The 27,483-nt window shown below is 39.3% G+C and overlaps 1 protein-coding gene across 1 annotated transcript in view; it reads right to left on the reverse strand.

The window, feature by feature from the left end:
• PREP (prolyl endopeptidase) overlaps window positions 1-24,333 on the reverse strand; it is an 83,361-nt gene extending 59,028 nt beyond the window's left edge. Inside the window, exons 1-7 of the mRNA XM_021553809.4 lie at window positions 24,106-24,333; window positions 22,781-22,855; window positions 21,863-21,996; window positions 18,951-19,081; window positions 15,283-15,492; window positions 13,925-14,046; window positions 5,331-5,436 (exon numbers count right to left, since the gene is read on the reverse strand). Coding sequence (XP_021409484.3) covers window positions 5,331-5,436; window positions 13,925-14,046; window positions 15,283-15,492; window positions 18,951-19,081; window positions 21,863-21,996; window positions 22,781-22,855; window positions 24,106-24,318 — 991 coding nt within the window. The 5' untranslated portion in view covers window positions 24,319-24,333. The remainder of the gene's footprint in view (window positions 1-5,330; window positions 5,437-13,924; window positions 14,047-15,282; window positions 15,493-18,950; window positions 19,082-21,862; window positions 21,997-22,780; window positions 22,856-24,105) is intronic.
• Window positions 24,334-27,483: the final 3,150 nt, after the last annotated feature.

Here is a 27,483-nt window from a genome sequence, read left to right on the forward strand (position 1 = left end):
GCATTTTTTATTTCCACACATGAAACATACTGTTTAATTTCGCACTCCTGTTTCTTCTTTCTTTTCCCAAGATGGATATCCATCCCCCTTTTCACTCTGCTTCCCCACTCCACCCTGCAAATTTAAGCAAAATAATTCAACCAGCTACTGTGCTCTTTGAGGGAAAAGGCCTTTTTTTGTCTCTGACAGACAAAATGAACTTTATTCTGAGCAAGAAGGTCTCCTAACATATAAGTAGAAATATTTTTTTTAAAATTGTGCCACCTTTCTAACCTACAGTAAGTTAGAAACAAAACCCACAAATCAGCTAGCCAACCTTAATTCTAACAACCCTTAAATACAGTGCATTTACTCTTTCTAAACTACGATCTTACAATACAAATAATTCAGAAGTATGAGAAATTTGTTGACAGCACACTTGAAATATTTAATGAGTATATAATTTCATATGTCCAGCTGTGTGCAGTAGACTAGTTCAGCTAAATCAAACAAGTCTCCACAAATTAAAATAATTAAAAACTAATCAGTAAAGTCTATACATGAAAGAGAACTTAAATTTTTATTTGATCATATAAAATTTGCCACATACCACCCTCTATATATCCACTGCAATATTGCCAGATTGCATGAATTTTTCAAAATATTTTTCTTCAGTCTCAGTGAAATGAGAAAATTATAAAAACAATCACTATTTCTAAATAAGCTGTACAATATACTATCAAAAGGATCCAAACTATGATTCACTTCATAGAAACACAAATGGCTTTCACTGAATCCAAGAGCCACAACCTAGAAATCACAATACTGCTATCCAGTACAAGAAGAGCTAGTAACAGGTAACTAGCCTATAAAATACTTACACAGGAATAGTTTATTATTGTGATTCCTTCATATTTGAAGAAGTCCTGACCTTTGTTTTGCTCCATCCAGACAAGGGAAGTCAGGTCTGCCTATTCATCCTTGCTGATACAGCCAGGATGCTGCTGCAGAATGACATAGTCATTCACTGAGCACAGGAGCTTCTACGACCATAGTGTGGCTTTAGTCCATAAATACAGACATGTGCCTTTATCCTGACCTGCTGCTAAAACAGCACTTAAATTCTGATGTATCTCATAGAAATTAAACAGTATAAAGGACACTTCTATAACCAGCCTCTGTGGGATTTTCAAGGACGGGTCCAAATACTGGAAGTGATATAAGGAACAAGGATATAAGAGGTCTATTACAGAAGGAAGGATAAAAAAAAGAGGGGGACAGAACAACCTAAGTACAAAATTGCTACAAGATTGTTTGTAATACCAGTTGTGTTCCTTCACTTCTGAGGTACATTACATATATTAGGTCCTTTCCCTTGATTACTAGTTCAGTTACTTTTTTCCTCTTCATTACAAAACCATAGTCCTGTCTCTTAGCAGAAGTTTTCCTTGGTCAATTAATTTCAAGAGTCCAGGAAGCTGTGTAGTCAGTATCACCTTCATAAGGTGTTAAAAAAAAAGTAAGAATTCAATGGTCATCTTCAGCTTTCAGTTGCAAAGTCAGACTTATTTGCACCCCTGTCTTCAACAAGCATCTCCAGGATGCAAAAGCATTTTGACTGAAATAAGAAGAGCCTCTCCATTATTATTTCACTTCTTCTTCATGGTTACTAAATTGAAGCTTCACTGTAAAATCACTCTGTCCTTAAAACAGAATCTATATCAGATTTGTTATCTACTAGATCCTAGACTACCTATAATATCCATTTTCTTTCATTTTTCAGTTTCCCTCATTCCCCCTTTGCTAGTCAGTACAATTTCTGAAATAACTAATGCTCACTCACATAGTCCTGTTTCGTTCTTTTTTTCTGACAGCTTCTTCACAAAAATGTATGTCATAATCAGTTTATTTTCTCTCTCCCCTCAAATTTGTACTTTTTTTCAGGTTTCTAGCTTTAATTTTTTCTAGTTGCTTTCAGTTTTGAGGTATTTCTCTTTTCTTCTTCTCCCTTTAATCTTAGAAGCATGTGAGCTACAAGCCACTTTTTGCAATCAGCACAGGGGTCCAAATCTGTCCAGAGAGATACTTGTTTTCCACATGGGCTGAATCATCCTGAGGGAGCACAGGAGAGCAGGAGCCTCAGCTAATGGTCTGAACCGGTACATTCAGTCCATCATCTTATCACACCTGCAGTCTGGAGGTTATTCTCACTTTGTCTCCAACACAGAATTTCACAGCAAGCAGAGTCCTTCATTACAGTACAAGGTAAGAAAATGCATTAATCACCTCACCCACTTTGGATCTCAAAGCAGTCAATGATGCAACAGCTGTTGGATGAACATGGCTTAGACTAAGTTAGCCTTATACTAACTTAGTATGATTTATATTAACATACTGTGTATGTTATTACATACACAACTCAGCCAATAGCCCATTCAAGGAGATGGATTTACTAATTTAAAACCAAACAGAATTACTCCACTTGTCCACCCTATGGGTCCTTTAAAACATACACCTCCCCATCAGCCAATATTACTTGCCTACAATATTACAATGCATTTCCCCATTTATTTAAGTCTTCCCTGTTAGACTTTATTTTAACTCTTGAGAGCACACTTGTCTAAGACACTATGAATTCATCTATGACCTACAGATGGCACTTCTGAGAAAAATCAGAATAAAAACCAGGTTGTTTAAGGAGCTCTCTAGAAATGTAGCTATGCTTATAACTGTTCCTTCTAATCCAGGAATAGGTTCTGAAACTTCATCTCAGGTCGCCACAAACTCCCAGTGATGACAAAGCCCTGCTGAACACCATAATGATCTAAATAAACAGATGTACAGGAAGGGTGCATCTTAAAAGTCCTCTGATATGAGTACAACACACAGAGAGAGTCTTGTATGCAATGAAGAGACAGACATAAGTCTCCGAGCACTGGAAACAGTGAAACCTAGTGGTGTATGGGTTTGTATAAAGTAATTTGTCATTCTAACTTAATTATATTAAGATTCAGCATAAAGAGAGTGTCATCCAAGAATTCATACAGGAGACAGCTGCTATGAATATCAAAGTTGGAAGGCAAATCTTCATTGACTTTCATATCTCTGAGAATCCACAGGGGAGAGAACTTTGACTGAAAGTGGCTCAAGTCTAAGATGAGAAAAATTTCTTCTGAAGCATTCTCCACATCTCAGAAATCTATCAGGGCATCCATTTGAGTGAATCTTCAAGGTATAACAAGATTAAACTTATGCCACAAGCTTATGGTTTCACATCTGCCTGGCCAACTGACCTTCCACCCATTCTTGTGAGGGTTGGACCACTGCAACTCCTGCTTTTCCACTACCACTGATTGCATTTGGGAGCCAACACTTCCAAAAGCAAAGTGGGATTAAGTATCTCTTATTTCCACAGAAAGCAGGCTGCAAGTTAGGAAGAGGACACATTCATTCATACACATCCAAGAGGAAAATCAATGATTTGGCAGCAATTCTAGGTTACCCTGTTCTGTACTATTGCTGCACTGTTGTCCACTGGATTAAGCAAGGCAAAAGGATCCTTGCAGGTTAGACAACCCAGTAAGCAGAGCTTTAAACCAGAAAAAACAGGAGAAAATGACTCCTCAACAAGTAGGGAAGATGTGGATGGGGTAGGCAAGCCAAGGGCCTGGGTGGTAAGAATGAAAGAGACACAGCAATTCACGAAACAGAGCTGAAGTGGAGTCTCTCCAAGCATAAGTACTTAAAGAAGGAGGTGCCTGCAGAACAGCCTCATGGAGAAAGCTCCCAAAACTCCAAAACTGTACTGAGGAATCAGCACACTTGGGTGCCTGCCTGAACTGTCTCTACACTGATGCACACAACATGGGAACAAACAGGAGGAGTCAGAAGTCTGTGTGCAGTTTCTGGACTATGACCTCAACGGGATAATGGAGTCATGGTAGGATAGCTCACAGGAATGTTTTGCTACCATGGATAGGCAAAGGCTGTTTAGTAAGGACAGGCTGACAAGGTGAGGAGGTGAGTTGCTTTTTATGTGAAAGAACAGCTGGAAATTGTGGAGTTCTGCCTTGGGAACTTTCAGGAGATGGTAAATAGCTCATAGATTAAGATCAACGGGCAGACCAGCATGGGTACTTACTGTAGTGGTGGTATATACTGCACATAGTAGTAGTCTGCTCTATGTAGTACATGCTATGGACTTCCTAGTTAGGAAGAAGTAGATTATGCCCTCTTCAGACAACTGGAATGAGATTCATGTTCACAGGCCATACTCCTTACACTGGAAATTCTAGCTACTGTGATGTGTTCTGCGTGGAAGGACAATTTAATCTAGGGCTCAAGCAATGTAGAATTCTACAGTGCCTTGATGATAAGTTCCCAAGGTGATCATGAAGCAAAAGAAAGAAAGGTGCCCTGCCTAACCTGGTATGTACAAATAATGAAGAATTGGGTGTGTTGTAGACAAGTCAGTAGTAGTGTGCCCTCCTTAGCCTGAAATATTCTGTTTATAAACAAGAGAATAAGTTTCTTGAGATCCAATATTAAATGAAGAGCTGTTGCAGTATTTACTCTGTTTCTGAAGTTTCTGAAGAGAGAAGATGCAAGAATCAAAAAAGCTAAGTTGTGTTCTATGCAAAACACATATTGGGGAACACCTTTCAATAATCCAATACTCTGGAAATACAAAACTACCAATCAGTAAACCAGCCAACTATGCCAACAATTAACAACAGCCATACAGTGTAAAGTGCCATGCTTTCAGCTCATACCATTGTGGCTACAAAGCCTAATACACAAAAGCCAAAGGCTACTCCAACTAGAAAGCAAGAAAGGAGCACTTCATGAAAGCGCATTTGAAATAAGAGTTGATCCTTCCACTGTAACAATGGTGCTACCAAATAACACTGGAGGATTTTTACTTCCTAGTATTTCCTAGTATTATACATAGAAAAAAGTGTAATCTATAAGCTAGTCACTTTTAGTAAAAAAGTGCTGTCAGCACTTGCAGGGAGATATGTGAAGTTTTTAAAATACAAAAAGAACTTTTAATATGGAAAAGTATTAGTGGTGCAGAATGAAATGGAACATGCACTGGTACAACTGCTTATATTATACCAACTTTTCCTTGTAACTTTTTAAACAAACTACAGAAGGAAGAATGGAGTTTTTCATCTACTGATACATAACAGAAAATGGAATGCTAGCAGAGCTTATGTTATCTAATTTCTGCATCAAGGTAGTTAAACAATACATGTATTTGAATATATATAAATATTTTCATTCAAACATAAGGTATTTCAAATCTCATATTGTCTTAGAAGGAAGCAAACTTACAAAGCAACACATACCTGATATACCCTGAGACTCCTTCTGTAGATCACAGTACCACAGTCTGTTCACTGGATCACAGCCTTCTCTGATAGACAGCAAGACATACCGACCATCATCAGACACCTGTAAGAAGACACAGAAAAATTAAACATAATTCACCCTTTGGAAAAAAGAAGTCCAACTTGAAAAGTGAGTTCACACACGCAGAAAAATCTAATGCTGCTGTTAAAAGAACATTACAAGCTACAACCACAATATAAATTACCTGATGAAGCTTCTTGGTTTGCATTTGTACATGCATGTACCCATACAACAGAAATTCTGAAATAGTGTCTGCTACTACAGAAAGTCATCCATTAATCCTTCTTGCTACTCAGGCTTTGCAAACACACTATATTTCTTGACAAAGCTTTTGAAAGTGCAAGTCCGACAAGGAAAGGCAGAAAGTAACAAGAAGTCTTAGAGTCTCCCTCTCCTGACTGAGCCGTTTTTAGCATATTTGAAAATTACCAAATTTTGATGTTTTATTAACAGAGCTCATAGAGAAGGTTGTTTACTGTCCACATTCTTATATGACCTTATCTAATGGAAATTTAAACCCCCAGTCACAAAATATGAGTCTGAGTTCTGGAATTTTTCTGTTTGGCACTATACACAGCTTCAAAACAATTCTTGTATTGTAATTATTTCTTAGATATATTTCAGTTTATATTTGTGACATTTGTCATGCAAAATGTCTGTAGAATGAATTGTGCAAAATAAATTTCAGAATAATTAGGTTCTAATTATACAGGTTCTGAATTCCTAATTCAGAGGAATGAGGTTCTAATTCCAACAGATCCACAATTTTAAAGACACAAGAAAGGGACATAGTAGAACAGAAACAAATCTCAGTGTATGAAAGTTAATAAAAAACACCAACAACCAAACACTCTTTGAAACAAAAACAATCCCTAAATGAGTGTTTACACATCGTATTTTTACAGGCATTTTGTTAAGATCGAATTATACCACAAAAAAAGTCCATACAATCAAAAGCTCACAAGACAAATAGAAAAGAACACCTAAGAATCCCACTGTAGCCAAGAAACCACTCCATTATATGAAATACCAAAGACATCTTTAACAGGGCACCCTGCACCTAGAAACAAATAGATCCAGAAATGGAAACTAAGATTAGGCGATCTTTCTTGAAAGAATACATCTTCAGTGGTTTTAGGTAAGCAATAACTGCAGGTGTAAATTTTAATTAAGAAAATGATTGCAACAGGCTGCTTAAACATCTTGTCCATACTTGTGAAAGCACCAAGTTCCCTTCATTTCCTCACCAATTAAAAAAACATAACAAATAATTTAAAGTTGTATATAAAAATACAGATTTCAGTTATACTCTAGAATATGACACACAAAACTTTTAGTCACTGTCAGAACACATTCAAATTTATTATTTGATTCTGTGAGTAAAACAGTTAAGAGAAGACTGATAACTTTACCCAACAAAGAAGAGAGATGTGCAGATTCTTGATGTTGTTGCAAGGGTAATTCAGAATCTCTGATAACAGCAAATCTGAATATATCTAATTTTTCCTTCTATATTCCCAGATGGACTAGTTAAGAGTTGATAGCAGTTTATGTTTACTTTGAAGTAAGAACTCCCAAGACATCTTGCTGGTGGGGTATCAATTATGTGTATCTCTATCACTAAAGCTATTCTTATACCAGTGAGTTCTACAACCTTAAGGATTTTGACAGGAACAGAACAAGACGGTTGACTGCAGCATGCTAAAATGTTCAGGATTATACTGCAGATTTAGACGTCTACATTGCAAAGTTACAGTTTGATGAGCAATCTTGGCAGCAACACCAGCTTATGCAGTCTCCACCTCTAGCTCTTCCTACAGCTATAGCTGCTTGTGTCCATGTAAGTTCATTCCCCATGTCATGACAGTACAAGCATCCACCATTTGTGAAGTGCACCAGTTCAGGGAACTGACACAACTAAAAAAATGGCATGTTCAACAACAACGAAAAAATTTAAACTTCCAAGAACCAGAGAAGAAGAAAGAATCCCGAAAAACAAAACCCAAACAAACAAAACATAGAATCCAGAAGTGGAAGGAGAAAGAAAAAGGAAAAATACTTAAACAATCCACAATAACAAAAAAAAGAAGACTAAAAGAAGCCCCTCTGCCAGATTAGTATCTCAATCAGTTCACTGTTCAGTTGCACAAATGGCCAAGCTAACACACAGCACCAAACAGCTGGAAACATGAATAACAGGGGTAGAGATTGCTTAATGCAGCTCAGATTGCAGCACTGATGAATGTGTAATCTCAGCCCAAATGCCACTGACCCTACACTGTAAACAGACAAGAGTCTGGGTTTCAGGATGGCAAAAAGAAATAGTATTTACCAAGTATCATTTGAATTATTCTTACATTGATACATCATCTTCATGAGCTCAGTCACAATCCCTGCTCTTGGCTCACAAATTTATGAACTGAAATTTCATACTAGTACCTCACTCAAATCTCAGAATGCATTCATGGTTCAGCATAAGGGGGACAGCTGCAATGTCAGACCTGATTTCCTACATTTATGATGAAAAGGAAACATATCTCAAGAATTTCTGAGAGAGCTCTGGAATGCCAGTCAGTGTACACTTCTCTCATTAAAAAATTACTATAATTTCAAACACCCACTGGTAAAAGGTAAGCAGGCTATAACGTGATTTCACCTCTTAACATTTAGTATCTGTCAAAACAGGACAGAAGAAATCTTGTAGCCTTTCTACTGCAGCTTTTGAAAACCTTCAGCAGAACAATGATTTTACTGTCATAACACAGCACTAATGCCTAACTCAGCACCAGTAAAGGAAGAATTATTTCAAAGAGCTGATGTTGGCATGTAGCTTTTAGTTTCACTACTACTGTCATTCAGTCAGTTGGCAATTTTGAGTTTGTTAGATCTACTATTTCTTAAAAATTTATTGTGACCATCATTGCACCATACAAACATACATAACAATATCACTAAGACAGCTGTACTCTTAAGTACTATTTTATCTAGTCTTTCAAGCATCAAAACCTTTAAATCCTCCTTTATAGTAGAGTTCTGGTTTATAGTGGAGCGTTTTCTCTGGATTCTTTTTCTGCCTAGTGATTTCATTCCATTGTTATCTGTTCTCTCTATTTTGATGAACAGTAGCCACTGCTATGACAAATATAAACAGAAGAATCAGTTTACCTGTAACTTCAATATATCAAGAAACAAAATTATTTGAAGTCTAAAAAGTAAAAATAATCTTCTAACCACTCAAATCTCATCTTTGTTACAAAATACAACTAATTCATTATATAAGCCATATAAGAAACTGCAAACAGTTATGAGGATCCACAGCAAAAACAAAGTGAAATATTTTGTCTAGCAGCAGCAGCAGATTTCAGACCAAAAACTCATACATAATTGAACTAACAACGACAAAAAAGAATGAACACAAAAAAGTTGTTGGGTTTTTAGACTTTCTGTCTTTATGTATCACTCAACTAAAATATCAATATGAAACATATTAGAGTGCTCTACTTTCAAGTAATTTGCATACCAACAGTGAATATTAATGCAAGCTCTGTGAACACTACCTGGACAGTCACCACTGCCAGATTCAGGATAAGGAAGAATTCTCTATAGTCAGTTCACAAATAGGGGTTCTTAGAGTACGTCATATTCTATTAAGGCAACTATCTATACACATCATTCCTTTATAGACAATAAATTAAAAGTTTTACTACTTTTGCCCTTTATTATCAAGGTGGAAAAAACCTAATCACTGCATAATTTGTTTCTGCATAACAAGGCACTAAAAATAAAAAAAAATAAAATTCAGTTATTAGATCCTATGCCTGTGTTGAGAAAAAGCTAAACTCTCTTTTTAACTGCAGGCATTAACACTATGGTAATGTACAACCTGATCTGCATCTGCAGTTATTTCACAAACTACCACTCCTCATGCACTGGTGCCCTTTGCATATGAAACTGAGCAATTGTCATGGCTATCTAATGCATTTCCAATGAAGCACAGCAAATGAATCACGTAAAAAAAAAAAAAAAAGAAAAAAAGCAAAGTTCAAAAAAATCAGAGACAGAAACAACGCTTTCCAACAGAGCTAAAAGGTCAAATTACTAACTGTAATAGCCATGAAAGATCAGATCATCCAGAAAAAGAAAGATGTGTAGCAATAAAGCTGCAACTGTGCAATGCATGGAACTAAAAACTCACTGCATCAATAAGCTGGATTTTAACACTGCTACAATTTTCACTATATGCTATGGATGTAACAGCTTAAAACCACCCAGAGTGACTGAATAGATTAAAAAAAAATATACTTATTTAGGAATGTACCCAGTCACCAAAATAAAACAGATTAATGACAGCAGTTACTTCCTTAACATCAGATATATGCTACATGAAGACTTTTGCATAACACCTGTATGACTCCACTAAGAAGAATTTACATGCAAGAAACCTTTAAAAGAGGTAATTTCTGCAGCAAGTTGTTATTTATGAGTATTTTCAAGCTTTTTATCAGATGAACAAAGGAAAATATTAAGCATAAAAATCCATAAAGCACATTGGTTCTACAGAGATAAAAAAAATACTGTAAAATTTGCTGAAACATTTGGCAAGTAGAGAGCAATTACACTGTCTGAATAACCTCAAGTGTTCTACCATCACAGATGTGCATATGTGCCTGTGCTGCAAAAATCTGCCCGCATGATGACAAAGAACCCCCACAGTAGTCTCCCAGCCTTTCAAATTCCACTTTTATTCTCTCACATTTATTAGAAAAATCAAAGCTATTTTCTTTCCTAGAATAGGAAACTCTTTTGTAAAGGGTTGTAGGTTTTTGTGGGGATTGTGGGGTGTGGTATTGGTTTATTGTTTTCTTAATGAAGAGAACATACAGCTATGTTTGATATTATTTTTGCTGTGGTGCCAGAAAGTCATTGAAGCTTGCAAATAGCTCCTATCACATTTTATGTTCCTGCAGTCTTTTAAGATGTTGAGGACTGGGACATGAACTCCCTCTTACAAAGGAACCTCTTGGGACTGTCTGAACAATCCAAGCCACCTGAAGCTGCTACTCTCAAGGCTGTAAAGGCACTGTTTTGTTTTCTGTTTGCAGAGTACTGGTTTCAGAATCAACCAGATTTCAGAAGCCCTAATGATGGGTGATGATGGGAACGCAACATTTCAGGATGAGGTCCAATAGAATCCCCTTCCTACATTCTGAGGCACAGGCCTGACATACTTTATGCAGGATGTGGACATGGTTATATGCGAACAACATTCTGATGTGTTCTATCCACCCACTCCCCAGGTTAGGAAACTTGCTCTAGGCATCAATTCAAATCTCTTATTCCAGGTGGGTTTTTATTCTTGGATTTTAGATAGAATGTACTGGTATATAGAGTACTTCTATTCTGACTATATCCTTTTGAGCCTCTGCTAACCTTGGAGTTGAAGGAGCCATACCAAAGTCAGAGAACGGGGATTTTGAATCCAGATCATCACAGCAATATATACACACATATTTACAAGCATTCTCTTTCCTAAGTCTAGCACAAAACAAAATCAGTAGCCCTTTGGGATGACAAACATCACACACAATTTTTACTGTGGCTTTCAGCTTGCTTTTGAACAATGAAAGCACTGAAGCACCTGGAACCTGGCTATGTAAGGAGATTATCAGCTCCCATAGAACCATGTGCAGCCATGATTACCTGCCTCTTTCTTATGAGTAAAATTCTCTGGGCCTACTGCCAGGGCTGTAGGAAGATATTCATACTAGTCTTCTATTCAAGATTCAGCCTTGACTAAGACAGTCTGAGACTTCATAAAAATTCCCAAAGCCCTGTTTTACCCAGCAGTGTGTCTCACTTGACTGAATTGGCAATGTTTTCAGCCCTCCATGCTGCTCATTTTTCCCCTGTGGATGCTTCTACGTTGCTGTAGTGAAACCACTATAGCCAGAACACATCTGGCACAGCCTACTCCTCTGTGCTCAGAATTTCATGTATAAGATCACCTCCCTGCTTTATAACCACTGATGTTAACTGACAGCTCTAAATATAAAATCAAGAATTTAAAAAAAATTGTCAATTCAGAGACAGTGCACAGTGTTTGTTAGAAAACATGAAAAAGTGTAGTTATTTTACTGCTGGCAGAATTGGGATAGGAGGGTTCCTCTCACCCACTCCTTTCTGCTCTGTTTACTTTCCTGCTGGTACCACAGGGAGTTCTCACACTACCAACTGTGAAAGACTGTTATATAACTTATTGTTTAACTTTGAGAATAACAGTCTGTCTGTGAAAGAGAGGTATGTTCAGTCAGTCTGGAGAAGAAGCAAGAAAATGCCACTTAAACACAGAAGCATGGGAAGCTCCTGTTTTCCCAGAGTACCTATGACATTGCCAAGGTTTTAAAAATCTTCATACCAGACTGCCCTCTGCTGGGCTGTAATGCAATTAAATGCTATCCCTGCTCTTCACAACTCTCCCACCATTCTAGAATCTGTACCAGAAATGTTTATGCGTTTTCTAAGGCATAAATGAAAAGATTTGATAGCCTCTTTTTCAAAGCTGACATATCTGACTAAGAAAAAACAGATTTTTTCCTCAGAAACAACCCATTTAACTGAAGAGCTGGAAACACATCTGTATTTCTCTGCCAACATCATTTTCAGCACCACAGATTTTGTTTAAATCACAGCATACTTGGGGGTGGTGTTGAATGTGTAATAAGGAAAAGAACCCTGAAGCTATTTGCTTGCATATTGCCTTGTAAATATATTAAGCTGACAAAATTTTATACAACCCTCTCTTGTCCTTATCAATGACCTAGTTTCCTATCTCCATTGAGAATACACACTACTCCAACTCCCTACAGCACACCTGATATTATTTTTTCTGAAGTATCATGGCAACATTATTAATTTTGCAGTCTCTGAAGGATCTCCTTGTCAGGTGCAAGTATTTCTCTTCCTTGAATGTAGTTGCAAGACCTGCAAATTCTGTTCAAACCTATGTACGAAAGTTTAACACTCCCCCTACCATAGAGAAACGTTTGGTACTTAAAACTAGAACACACACACCACAATTCAACTGTTTTCACTGAAGTTTATGTAAAACATAATGTCTCTAGTTAGCAGGACTAGCAAAGCTGGTAAAATACAAACATTTTTTTATTTATTTGACAGAAACACATGAAAGCATGCATTTTATAACATGTTGAGCTCTGCAAAGTTGTATTTTAAGATCTACAGCAGCATCTTAGCACCAAGGAAGTATATTCAGGACAGCACCAAACAGCATGATATTTTAACTTTTCCCCCACTACTTTGTGGTCTTCCACTCTCTTAAACACTTAGAAAAACTGACCATAAAATTTGTTGAACGGCCTGAAAACAAGATTTGTGACACATTGTACAAGGATGAACCCACATTTTGCAATTGCACTGTTTTGGTTTGGGTTTTGTTGGGTTTTTTTAATTGCACAATATTTTTCTCCTGACCATTAAAAGAACCTTTCTTTTCTGGCAACCTAAAGACACCCCTATCATTTTCATAGGTTAATGTGTTGAAAACTGACACAAACTGATGATCACATTTTTGATGAGAGTACCTGCAGGAACTGCGGACACCAAACCAGGCTAAAACCACTTCATATTCATCAAAAGTGTCAGATAAAAAAAGAGACCAATATAGAAACAAAATGTACTGATCAAATGTAGTAGGCAGGAGAGTACAGAGTATTACAAGTATTCATTCACAGGGGAAACATCAGTTCCCTGATAAATAGAAAGACCATCACTACATTCCAGCAGCACTTCAAATAAGTGCACTCAACTGCACATTGCTAAATCTAACATGGGGAATAAAACACATTAATTACAAAAGGTTTACTGGGATTTTGCACTATATAGTAGTAATTCCACAAAGTAAGCTTAGGAAATCAATTCAATTTCAAATAACACAGTCTGTACCATATGTGTGTTGATAAAACTTATAGGAAAATTTAGAGTTCTCCAATTATACACTGAGTATTAACAGATTTTGACCTGTATATCTCCATTCTTCAATTATGTAGAATAGATATATTTCTTTTTCAGGGAAGACACTGCAAAATTAAATATAATCAAATAAATATACAGCAGGGAATATCCAGACACGCTGGCTATTAGAATAAGCTTTTTGTGCAGGAAGTAGAAGCTGGGGCTAAACACTGACCAAGAAGAAACAAGAACAGTGACACATTGTCCATTAAATCATCTTCTCTGTCTTGGAATATGTATCAGACAGAATGACCTCAGTGAAGAAAAAGGGTATATGATTGTCTCACTGCAGGCTGGAGGACTGATTTAAAGCAAATTAGGCAGCCTTATTTTCAGGAATTCTTAATCAATGATTTTTAGTTCAATTGTCAACTCTACAACACTAACAAAAATAAAAAAATCAAAATAAAGAAAAAGTTTTCAAATCAATATCCACTATCAGTTGTTAGAATCTGAAAAACAGAATATGATAATGGTAAGGTGCAGGATGTTACTATACCTCAGCTCCCCCCATCCATTTTGGTTCATCAGGAAATTCAGCACATAGGATATCTTCTGACTGGTTAGTTCCTAATACGTGATAATACAGCTTTTGATGCAGATTAGTGGAGGTCTCAGTGCCTAGTAAAATGCAGATATTTAAACCAGTAAGTAGTCAAAGAAATGTAACAACCATATGAAAGCCTTAGAAACTTGTGTATCCTTTTGTATATAAAAGAGAAATTCAGAAGAGAGAACTAGGAATGTTCCAAGCTACAACCATTCCCCTCCAAACAAATACCATCCTACTAAACAAAGATAAAACTTCATGCTGGAAACCTGCATAAAAGTAACCCTTTCCTTTTACTGTTGGTAATACCTTCTTCAAATTTAAAGATTTATCATTTCAAGCTTTGCTTTCTAGAAATAAAAGCAAGCAAAGCTAAGAAAAACAAGAATCTCTGACACCCTCTAATGGCATCTTCATTTCCATTTCACCCAGAGCAACTAAGGGGAGATTTACTGCTAATTAACATTCCTAGAAACCGTCATACTTCCATTTGCTGAAAATATAGAAGTGATGTCTTTTAAAGCACTGTATGAGGCTCCACTTGATTTAATTTTTTTAAAAAATTCATTCTTGCAACATTTCCAGCACTTCAGCTTTTGAACTACAAACGGGAGGTAAAAAAAAACCTCAACAAAACAAGGTCGATGTCTATCTTGCAAGTCTGGCAAAATTACAGGCTTCAAAAGCAAATACAGAGGCAAAATTCAGGCTCTCTCCTGTTTAATGAAGAGCACATCTCGAGAAGAAACTTTTCAGTAGTTCTGTCTTATAACAGAAGCTGCTAAATTCCTTCCCCAATGAGGCTCCTCCACAATTTATCCCACTTTGTGCAGTGCTCTTTGAATTTTGCTAGCATAAACATTTCGTTTTGCTTTGCTGTGAACCACACATGAATTAATCTGGTTGAACAAAAAAAACCTTATACCTCTCATTGCTACTCATCAAAGTCTCCTAAAGCAGTTTATCTATGCCCACACAAATGCTTAAGGGGAAAGATCTAAGTAAGCTTCCACCAGATATCAAATTCTAGCCAACACCACCAACAATATGGAACTTAAGTAAATCATCCTAGAGAAAAAGGAAGCAGTAAACTTTCATGAGAAAAAGAGGGGCAGGTAGACAAAAAGTGATTCGCACTAACTGAACATAGGCTTTGGCGATACAAGCCATAATTTCATCTCTAATTGCACAACCAATACAGCCACTTATCTCAATACAGATTTGTAGAACTAATTATTTGTTGCACCAATTCACTGCAAAAGTGATTTTGCTTCCACATAGTATGCAATCAGAATAGTCATACCTACCATCACTTTTCCCATCTTGTTTTGGGTAGCAGTTATAGAACATGCCTTTTCCATCATGGGTCCATGCCATGCAACTGAATTTAACTCTCTCCAGTGTATCTGGGAGATCCTCAGGACCTTCTACTTTCATAAACTTAATAGTAATCCAATCAGAGCCACTAGAACTCAGGCCATATGCAAAGTATTCACCATCTTCACTGAATGCATAACCTAGGAAAACGGAAACAAACGAAATGAAGAGAGATTAAATTGGGATGCTAGTTAAAGCAACTGTTCACCAAACACTAAGAGAAGGTTTATTTTCTAAAAACAGTGCAAGACACTACATCTGTTATCACTTGAGATTCACACCACTTTTCCACTCTCTGTGGACTTCTAAATTCACAGATCCAAGTTTAAGCACAGTAAGTATATCCATGTTCAGTAACACAACTTATGCCCAAACAATTACGGTTTGAATTATATTTCTTCTACTGCCCTGAGCTTGGCAGGAAGAGCTAGAAAATGAAAATGAACACAGGTAGAGAACTTGAGTGAAAGTTTAAGAGAGAAACGGTACCAAAGAAGCTAAAAAAGATGCAAGCTATCTGAAAGTATCCTGAAATAGTTAAATACCACTTAAAAAATTGAGTCACTGAAAACTAGACCCTTTAAAACCCTGAAAACTGAAGTAACTGGGAAACTTTACCACATTAGCTTGCAAATGGTTAATTACCAGTATTCTCAGCTAAAACCTGTGCTATGTATTTCACTTTATCCAAAAAGTGATGAATAAAAAGCTTCCATCATAGTTGATGAAGATCAAATTCATGCTTGCAAATCAAGTCAAGCGAAGAGACTGAATTATCATAGGCCTGTACAGACCTGAAAGTAGCTACCAAAAAATTATCTAGGAAAAAGTTTAATTTCATAATCATGATAGTTTTGAGAGGCGCCACTGTGCCACATCAATATATTCTCTCTCATAAGAATGTAAGAGTGGCAATTCTGGTTCAGAACAAAATTCCACCTAGTTGTCCTCAGGAGTAACCACAATGTGATACCTACACAAGTAGGAACAACCACATAATCATGGAATGGTTTGGTTGGAAGGAATCTTAAAAATCACCTATTTCTTACCCTCCTGTTGTAGACAGGGACACCTTCCACTAGATAAAGGTTTCTCAAAGCTCTGCCTAACCTGGCCTTGAAACACTTTCAGGGATTGGACATCCACAACTTCTCTGAGCAACCTGTTCCAGTGCCTCACCACCTTCACAGTAAAGATTTTTTTTGTAATATCTAATCTAAACCTATTGTCTTTCAATTTAAAACCATTCTCCCTTGTCCTATCACTATATACCCTTGTAAAAAGTCCCTCTCCAGCTTTCTTGTAGGCTCCCTTTAAGTACAGGGAAGTTACTATAGGGTCATCCCATATCTTTCTCTTTTCCAAGCTGAACAATCTCAACTCTTTCAGGACTTTGTTATAGATGGGGTGCTTCAGCCCTCTAATCTTTTCACAGACTCCTCTGGACTCCCTCCAACAGGTCCATGTCTTTCCTAGAATGGGGGCCCAGATTTGGATGTAGTACTCCAGGCAGTCTCACAGGAGCCCAGTGGAGAAGCAGAATCCCGTCCCTCGCCCTGCTGGCCATGCTGCTTTGGACACAGCCCAGGATTAAATCAGCTTTCTGGGCTACAAGCTCATTGCTGGCTCATGTCCAGCCTCTCATCCACCAGGACTCCCAAGTCCTTGTTAGCAAGGATACTCTCAATCTCTTTATTCCCGAACAGCCTGTGCTGATACTGTGCAATGCAAGCACAAGAACAATATGCAGGAATAAATGCAAGAACAATGCAAGCACAAGTAATATTTCCCTCAAATATTCTTATAATCTCCAACCATTTTCAGTTTAGCAGAATTGTTTCCAATCAGTAGTTGGATAATACTCCTGAATACTTCCCTTCCCCTTGATTATGTGCAGCTTGCCTTTTTCCACCACCAACATCCACTGATAAGGGGTTCTACAGATCTGCTTCTTGCAGCATGAACCATCACCTTCTTCTGTTTGCTTGGGACCGGACTCCCACTGCTTTCATTTGATATTCCCTCATTCTTGTAATAAAAAAATAAATTCTTATTTCTTCTCTCCATCCTATTGCATGCCACAAATGGTTCTGCAGACCTCTAATATCCTTGCTAAATTGTCTTCTTTTCCAAGCTGATTAATACAGGCACACTCAGTTTTTCCTTTGATTTTTTCCTATTGCCCTCCTCAAACCTGTATTTCAGAGCCCCTTTTGAGGTGAGGAGACTGGGACTAAATTTAATGTTCAGTGGTACAGTATAATCTCCTGAGTTGCTAATGTAATGGTGTCTCCTTGTTTTGTTCACTATTTCATAGAATCACAGAATCATGAAGTTGGAAAAGACCTCCAAGAGTTCAACCTTTGACTGATCACCACCTTGTCAACTAAATCTCAGTGCTGAGTGCCACACTGAGTTTTTCTTGAACACTTCCAAGGAGAAAATGTCTTCCTGATGAATAAATTGGTATTTGATATACTTGTTTAGCTTCTACCAAGAACCAAATTGACATTTTCATGGAATTACACATTACACTCCAAGCATTGTTCCCAAGAGGTCATCAGGAACCTAAGAGTTCACTCCATCCATTCCTCCATAAATGAGGTTAGGACTGTTTGTCCTCTGTGCATCACTTAATTTATCTGCACAAATACTTTTACCTGTTAATTTATTGTCCATTCATTATTATTAAGGTATTCCTGCACCTCTTCAGTCATTCTTCAGCCAGGGGTAACTTTGTACTATCACCAAATTCAGCTACCTCACTGCTCACTCCTTTTTCTAGTATGTTCAGTATATGAACACTGCAAATCCTAGAACAGTCTCTGACAGGGCTTTATTGGTGATTTCCACTTGACAGCCCATCAGTTCTTCCTTTCCCTACCCTTAAATCAATTAATAATCAAAACCAGGAGTTTTCTCTCTTGTTACACAGCTGTTAGTTTTCTAAGTGCATTTGGAAGGAGACTATGCTGCTAAGACTTCTAGAAATACGCAGAGATTACATGAATGCAATACACACAGATTAAGGCAGAACTTCACCATAAAAAGGCCATATTGATTCTTTTCAGCCAGGTCACTTTTAGAGAAATATTCACTAATTCTGATGGCTGTTTTTATTAACTGTCCTTGAACAGACTTAGAGGACTTTTAGGTCCAAGAATCTACTTCCAAAAATGAGCAAGTAGGGACTGTGAAAATTGACAGCTAAGAGAAGTTACAGCCCTGGTGAAAATAAACAATCTTATGATCATAGAAGTTAATGCTATGTTCCTTCACAGTCCCTAACTTGTTGGCCTGTGTTAAAGCTGCAAAATACAATTTTAAGAGAACTAATCAAGATAAATACATAAACTTTTTTCCTTGCTAGGGAGAGCCTCAAGAGCTGCTCATATTTAATTGGAAGCCTGTTACAGAGTTGTAAAAAAAAAGCATTGGGAAACGGAACCAAGTTTATTGTGGATACAGTGTAGATTTAGAAGTGTTCTTCTGACACACAGTACAAATCCACATAAGGCTATTGTAATTATTTAAGATTAAATTTTCAACTTCTGCTGAAGACTGAGACTTACTCAGCAGGAACTGCTGTCTCACTAACCTCGTAAGGCCACGGTGCCATCATCAGAAAGCTTATTTGGATCAAGAAAAACTTTGGCATCAGCATCTAAGGAATCTTGTACATATAAAACACGCTGATTCTGGAGCCCAGTATTGTAGAAGTGAAAATACCTAAAAAGAACACAAGAGGGAAAAATTGAGTAGGAAGAACTCTGATTTTCAGTTAGGCAAACACAACTTGTATGAAGTTATCATGAAGCGAATAAAAGACAGATGAATAGGTTAGGGAAACACAAGTTTCACAGCAGAGTAGGAGTCATGGCTAGGATGCATCCAAAATATCCTTTAAAAATAAAAGCTGCATTTGCCACAGTACATTTCAAAGAATTCTAAGTATACTATAAACTCCACATAACTATCTATGTTATCACTGGCAGCTGCAGCATTTTTCTGTTACAAGTACTGGCACAGGTTCCCATCCCTTATGTTCTCAGCTTCGTCATTCATACAGCTGCTTTCATTCCATACCAGGTGACAGACTTATGTTCAAATCAAACAGAACCAAAACTGTTTGAATATCCCTACAATGTGTGTTTGAAAAAGTTGTAGGAACAGACAAATACAGACTGTCTTTAGTGAGTGATACTCTTCACATCCTAAGACACTACAGAGCTCACAGATATTAACACCCATTTTCAAGTGCTTTACTACACAAACTCGTGACTTAAAGAACCAGGCAGCAGCTTCACCTGGGGGAAGAGGAGAATTTACAGAGCAACATTCAAATCTAAATATAAGTTCATATATTCCCTAAGACTGACAAGTACTTGGCTACAAACATGGGAACTTGGTAAAGCCAGAAGAGGAAAATATACTCACAAAGGCCTGGTTAACAACATGAGCTAGTAATATGTTCAAGTAATAACAGTAATGTTCAGCAAGTGCAAAACTGTAAGATTAAAAGAAGTAGAAGAAAAAGAAAAGTAATTTTCTATTTGATCAGCCATTTTCTTGCCAATTTCATCTCTGCAATGCTGAGCAACAAGCTGGGAAGCAAAGGTCAAGCAATGAGACAGACACAGCACCTCCCTGAGCACCCTTCCTTTCTGCAGACTCTACAGAACAACTCTTTGGATACTGTCCTGTAGCAGCTATTCTTCATCAGAAAACCAGAGCAGTTAAATGTAAGGGTTTCTAAGTGTCATGAGAAGTTCAGAAAATTCTTCAAATAGAATAGTTCCTTACCCCACACTTTACCGAGTGTTATTTGACATGGTAGAGACCTCTTGATCGCCTCAAACACCACAACATAGGGCTTTTCTATTTTATTTGTGTTATATTTGAACCACTCCAATTTAAATCCAGCACATGCCAAGAAATAGAGTACCACTCAGAAAGACTAAAAAGACATCTATTAAAGTCGAAGTAAAGTGTCATGAATTACAAGCACATCAAGCTCCTGGCACAAATGTTCTTCCTGGAGGACAGTCAGCTGCATTAAATTAAGAATTTGTATCTGCTAGCAGAGACTGTATTTATCACTGCCATAAGACCTCCTGCAACCTTAAGCCTTAACAGCGCTGAAGGTAACAATACCCAGACACGTTTGCACTGCACAGGGAGAATAGGTCAGAGAATCTAAAGCAGTCACTGACCAGACCTGGTCACCTGCTACATCTGCATGAGCATCACATACAAACTAACAAGCTGCACCTGACTCACTCAGCAAGGCATACGTCCCCAGATGCAGCACAGTCCTAAACAGCTCCACTGCTTCTGGGCTTAAACCTCACACCTCTACACACTGGCATGTTGTGCCATATCCATGACAATTAAAATCCACATCAAATCCACCAACAGCTTGGTTCATATGGGTATATGGTATATGGGTTCACTCTCTACCATACACCTTCACCAAACCCCACACAGTACAGAATTTCCCTCCCTCAGTAGTGTCAGTGCCTTCTTCACAACACAGATCGCTAAAACAAATCCCGCTCAATATCTGTGTAGAAATCTTAAGGTAACAAGATATTCTCTCTTTTTCTGTGGATTATCTGTGGATGGTGGGGAACACATACATGGCATAGCTGGGTGCCCGCTCAGCAAGGACAAAACAAATTGAAAACATTGAAAAAGATTATCTGTGTTTCCTATGATTAAGAGTGGCTGGTTGTTTTTGCTACCTCTTTTCAACTGCTAAAACAATCTTTAGATGTAGTTAAGTCCCTTTACACCCTTTCCCTAGAAGCCAGCTAGTGTTTCTAAAAGAGGTCACATTAAATTCAGCAGCTGCAGTCTCCAGATCTTGGGTAAGACACAGAAACACCACCTCTTCACTTAGCCTAGGGATATGAGTAGATTAGGCACTGGAATATAGCAGGATATCTTTGTTTCTAAGAAAACACTTGCTTTATGTCCTCCAAATGATTTTTCACATATACCCTGCAGCTACAGGAACAGTTTTTCACAAGGGAATTCCTACTGCTTTTTACTGGCTATGACTAAACAAAAAAAGCCTACCAGCTGCTCAAAGAATGACCAATGTAAGAGTAGTGCTCTAGCAAATATGTAAAACAGAACACACGACAGGCTTATGCTGTTTGCAGACAATGTGCCTTTAACTATACTGATAGTAACCAAGCCTTTCTGAAAGGAACTCCTCTAAGCTTTACTTTTACAACAATTATTCTACAAAATTTTCTGGGTTCTCATAAACTCACAAATTCTTCTTCTTATAAAAGAAAAGCCAGCAAAAGAAGAAGATAATATGATTGGGAACTGCAGAGAGTGAAGCACCTTGTGCTCTGCATCATGCAACCTCACATTAACATTGGCTTAGTTTTCTTCACAACTATTAAAAAAATACAAATATAATTTGTTTGCCTAATTAATAGTTGCTTCTGACTTGCTTCACATTCATCACCACATCAAAAGACATTCCTCACATACCTTTTTCCTTTCTTGAAGTGGCAGCTGTACTTAGGATAATCATAAAGTTCAGTCATTCGTTCCTTGAACAGTCCTCTAACAGGACACTGCTCGAGAAAGGGTACTGTGAGCTTGTTCTGAGCTTCCACAAATGCCTGAAAGAAAACAATCAAAAAAATATAAACTGAAGCAGAAATTCCCATTTTCTACAGAAAACATTCTCAGAAGCAATGCATCACAGACATCATTCCACCATATAGATTACACAATGTCACACATGAAGAATCCAACATGCTTATTTGCATTATGCCACAATTCTTTAATAGGACTCAACTTATATCTTGAATAATGACTCTCCAGTTCATACACTGGGGAACCAGCCAAGAGTCCTAAAAAAAAAACCCAAAACAAAACTCCAACAACCAAAGAAGCTCTAAACAAATAAAAACCCAAACAAACAAACAAACAGCTGCCCTTGACTGGTCCAACCAAGCACACATAAGAGGGAAAAAAAGTTAATGCTTCTCTTCAGTATGATACCACCACCTTGAACATTCGAACTGGCCAAGAAAAATGGGGGCAAGATAAGCATGGGTTAGTTTTAAAAATTTTAAAAATACCAAGTACTTCAGACTTTCACAGAACCATAGAATGGTTTGGGTAGGAAAGGTCCTTGAAGATCATTTAGTTCAATGCCCCTGCTATGGTCTGGGACATTTGCCAGTAAACCAGTTTGCTCAAAGCCCCATTCAACTTTTCCCCATTAAAACACAGGGGCAAAATAATGGCATTTTGGTGCCATGAGATATCACATGAACTTTGTTCATTATAAAAGTTTTCAAAATGTATTTGCAGTTGCTTAAAAGCAGAGTACCCATGCATCTGGTCAGTAAGAGACAAGCATGTGAAAGCAGCCATTCCCATGCAAAGAAAGGTTACCTTTGTCTCTTCACTATCAGGATCTTCAAGCCAGCAGTACGGATCACTGATTTTACATCCATGGTAATCCAACACCTGAATTTATAAAAGATAGTAATTTAGAAAAAGACATACACACAAGAAAACTCTATCCATCAAGGAACCATAGTCAGCATGATGAAGGGCATCTGGAGTTTCACAAAAGCATACAGTGCTAAGGAGCAAAGACAGAACCAACACATTGCTCCAAGGTAAATCACTAGTATTACCAATCTTTGGTGATGGCATCACAGCAGCACAGTACTTCTCAGAAAAAAAACACAGAGCACCAGAAAAATGGTGAAATGCACATAAATTCCTTCTACAAGATAGATTAGTAAGCAAAAATGAAAGCCCACCAACCAAACCGAGACCCTTAAGGTTTTCAAGCCAAACTATAAAACCCAATTACTGGATGCATACAAAGTATGGTTCCTGGTTACACAAACGGTCTCTGGTTTAGCTCTCCCTACTGCTGTTGCCCATAAATATGTGCATAATGTGTATATATATAAATCGTAATATAAAAAATAAAAAGCCCATCTCCAAAACAACAAACATAACAAATAAACCACAAAATATTAATCCACGTGGTTGAATTTACCTGCTTCCTTCCTCCAGTACTTTAAATAAGACTAGATACCTGCTACTAGGGTTTGCACAGTTCAGCCTTACAGTCAAATGGGAAAACAAATTCTTCAGGACTTTTTCCAGCTTTGGCTCATACCGGCAAACAGTTTGGTATAAATGCAATGTAGATCTTTCCTGGCCTGTGCACAATGCACAGTGGTTTGAGAAAGGGAAAGAAAATCGAACCCATTGTAGCCAAACTTACACTGTAATCCCTTGTGTATCCAGATACAGTGGAAATACAAGAAGATGAGACTATGTTACAGATGTGCCATCCTATATAAATAGACTACTTGTTCCTCTGCTGACGCTGCTGCAGCCCGGGCGGAGGCCCGGGTTCCCCTGGCACACGCACCGGTACCGAAGCTCCGGGATGCGGCCGCTGCCCCCGCACCCCCGGCCCCGCCGCCCGCCCCGGACCGGCTCCGGCCCCGCGGGACGTGCCCGGGGGCACCGGCGCGGGCCCGAATCCCGCCCCGACAGCGCCGGCAGCCGCCGCGGGCCCCGGGCGCGACAGACCGAGACCCTCTGCAGGGAGCACGCCGGGCGTTCCGTGGCCGCAGCCCAACAAAGCCCCGAGAGCCGAGGCGGCCCCGCGGGGAATGGCGAGCCGGGTGCCCCGCGCCCGGGCCCGGCCGCCGCACGCCGGGTGCTGTCCCGGCCAGCGCCCTACTCACGGCGGTCTCGTCGCGGTACACCTCGGGGTACTGGAAGGCCGGCATGGCGGGCTGCGGCGGAGAGGGCCAGGAAGCAGAGGAGGCGGAGGAGGAAGAGGAGGAGGAGGAAGCGAGGCGCGGAGGCGGCCGCGGGGCCGGGGCCGTGTTTCGAGCGCTGGCAGCCGCCGGCAGCAGGCGCGCAGCGCGGCACAGGCGCAGCGCCGCCGCCGCCATACGGCCGGCCCGCGCAGCGCCCCCTGCCGGCGCCCGCCGCGCCATGGCGGCGGCTCAGCGGCGGCCTCGCCGTCGCCGTCCCGCCGCCCTTGGGCGCTGCTCCCTCGTCCCGGTCGCCGTGCTCCGGCGTGTACCCAGCTCCACCTGGCTTCCATCCTCCTTATAGCAAACCTTTGCAAAAAAAAAAAAAAAAAAAAAAAAAAAAAATCGTAGGTTTTCATTTTTTTCCCACTCGACTCCCCAGCCTTGGCCCGCGGTGAGGGAAGAGGCTCGGGTCTGGCTTGCAGAGGTCCAAAATCAGAGCTGATTCCTAGATGGAGTTAATTCTTTGGTTCTAATTATGTGACTCGGGCAGCTCAAACACAGGTTACAGAATCACAGAATCTATTAGGTTGGAAAAGACTTCTGAGATAATCAACCTGTTACAGAAGACCACCTTGTCAAGAAAAGCACCAATCTTTTCCTTAAAAAACTTTAGGAACTGAGACTCCACCACCTCTCTGGGCAGTCCATTCCAATGTCTAATAATCCCTCCTATGAAGAAATTCCTCCAGATGTCCGGCCTAAACCTACCCTAGTGCAGCTTAAGACTGTGATCTCTCATCCTGTCACTGGTTGCCTGGGAGAAGAGACCGACCCTCACCTGGGTAGAACCTCTTTTCAGGGTGTTGTAAAGAGCAATAAGGTCACCCCTGAGCCTTCTCTTCTCCAGGCTAAACCTGGCTTGGTCCACTCAAACCTTTAGTGGTTTCCATCAGACATGCTTCTGTAAGTTTCCAGTGACTCCCCTTCGCCCTAAAGTGAAGGACAAGTTGACTACCTGGTGCCAGTGAAGACAGCCACCCCAGAACACCAGCCCAGCTGGCTGGTGCTTGTCACCCTCACCCCCAGAGTCATGGTGTGTAGTCCCACGCCAGCTCCCACCCTGGCCTGCGCAGCCAGTCTGGATGAAAGGGCTCCCAGTAAAGGTGTTTCAAGTGCATGACTTCAGGCTCATCCATGGGGTGTTTATTTTACAATAGGATTTCCTGGGTCAGAAAACCTGCAAACATTTTTCCTCCAGGGAAAGACCAGGTATACTCCTCCTGCACAACAGAGGAGACAGGAGGCAGCTTGGCAACGTGGCTGAACTGCTTTTCTTCCAGATGACGCTGCTGCCCACAGCCTTTGCCAAGCTGTCCTCAGCCTGGGGAGGACTTCACTGCAGCTCTTCATCCAGGGTAAACTCGTGTATGTGTGTGTGTGTGTGTGTGGTTATTGGCGCCAGCTGGACATTTGTGTGTGGCATTTAAAGGTCTGGTAAGCCCAAAGAGTGCTCATAGTTCTTAATAAAGTAACCACCTGGAATGACAATAACCTAAAACATTTTGGAAATGGCATCAAACCTTTATAGTTACCAGCTCAGAACTGTGTCTTGATTGCTTCCCCTTAATGGAAAGAGTTACCATCTCTAATTGGACATCCTGTGTAAAGGCTAAGGTTTGTGTACATATGAAATATGCCAGCCCCATAATGGTCACTATTACTAAGTGACATAACTGTCTTCATCATCTTTGCTTACATCCTAAACTACAGCTATATGGCTTCTTTTCTCTCACCCTTTCTTTTGGTCATTTTTCCTTCTTACCTTGTTTCTTTGTTAATCTTCTCCCTTTGCAAGACAGTAGGACAGAGGCTGGCTACAACTATACCTTTTGCTCAAGAACATGCCACCAACAAGTATGTTGATGGCAATGCCTTGACATGCCCAATGATGATAAAAGCTTGCAAATTGTCTGAGAAACTTGCTTAGGTAGATACTGGCAAGCCAAAGGTGTTTCTGTCTAAAGCTTCCCAGACAGAATTGTATATGCACACAAATTTGCATAATGGGGAGAATTATTAGCTCAATACCTCTGTCAAGTGTTCAGCTTGCCTGTGTGCAACACAAACAAGCTATATGTCCACAGTTTGTCTGGGAGTTTTGGGCAGCTTACTGCAAATTTGTTTTGTAGATACTAGGGGCCGTGCATTTGATTCAGAGCTGCAGTTTTCCTCGTGAAAATGTCTTTTTCAGCCTGAAGGTATTGTCTGCAATTAATGTATTTATGTTTATCCAGAATGCCTGACTGTTTAGCAGCTCAGGCAAGGTTATCTGTCATATATCTGACTGAACAGCCGTACATCTCAATAGCCTGAGCATTTCCACGATGTCTTCGAAGATCAGCTTCATGCTGTAAAAGCAGCCAGTCTGAGTTGTAGTGGAGGTTTTGGGCAGCTGTTCTTCTTCCACGCAGCCGGAGCTTCCTGAGCTGGCGGGAGAGGCAGCCTGACCACGAGGGTGCTCCGCGGCTCCACAGGGCAGCACCCGGAGTTCCTCGGGCTCCAGCAGCGCTCTCCGAGCAGGGCAGGGTAATTCCTGAACGGGCTGGCAAGCATCCAGTAAGCTCAGCAATTATCCATCACAATACCTTTCAATTCATCCTAGATACAGGATGAAGGTGGGAATATACAAAAAACACCCAAGTACATGGAGGTCCAGGGTAAGATCGTTGGACCTGTAATTTTACAAGCAGTAATTTTCTTTCAAAGATGAGCACCAGGGACTGAAGTTTCTCTACTGTAAATTTCTCCCGTGCTTTTTGGGGGTAATGGGGGGAGAAGGAAGTGAATAATAGCAGAAGGAGCAAGTCTATACTGTTGGATGTTTTCTTATCAGGAAAGCAGTTAATATGGGTCCACATAGTGTCTAAAACACTGCACAAAACATATCTTTCTTACCAGACACCATGCACACCCTGTACAAATGAAAGAGAGTGCAGTGTACAGTCTGGTAACAGAAATCCTTACAATGAAAGGTGTAGCACTCTTCTGCCTTTTTCAATATGGTTGTTTTACACAAAATTAAAAGTTATTCACATTAGGACTGAAAATTTGAAGCCTATCTTAATTGTTTGTATTGTAGCAGAAAGTAAATTTCTACTAAAATTTTACCGTTTCTTGGGCCTAATGAACACTAACAGAGTTCAGCTTTGATATTTGCTGTCTTTTGAAGATAGATTGCTGAGTAAGCAAAATTTTTTCTTTTCCATATATAAAACAAAAAATTTGAAAATCTCTCAGTAGTGTTTGTCATCACACTCCCATGTTAGCATGATTCTGATCATTTGCAAAACAGATACTGGT

The sequence above is a fragment of the Lonchura striata genome, chromosome 3, assembly GCF_050655825.1.
Source record: "Lonchura striata isolate lonStrDom1 chromosome 3, ASM5065582v1, whole genome shotgun sequence".
Classification (NCBI taxonomy): domain Eukaryota; kingdom Metazoa; phylum Chordata; class Aves; order Passeriformes; family Estrildidae; genus Lonchura; species Lonchura striata.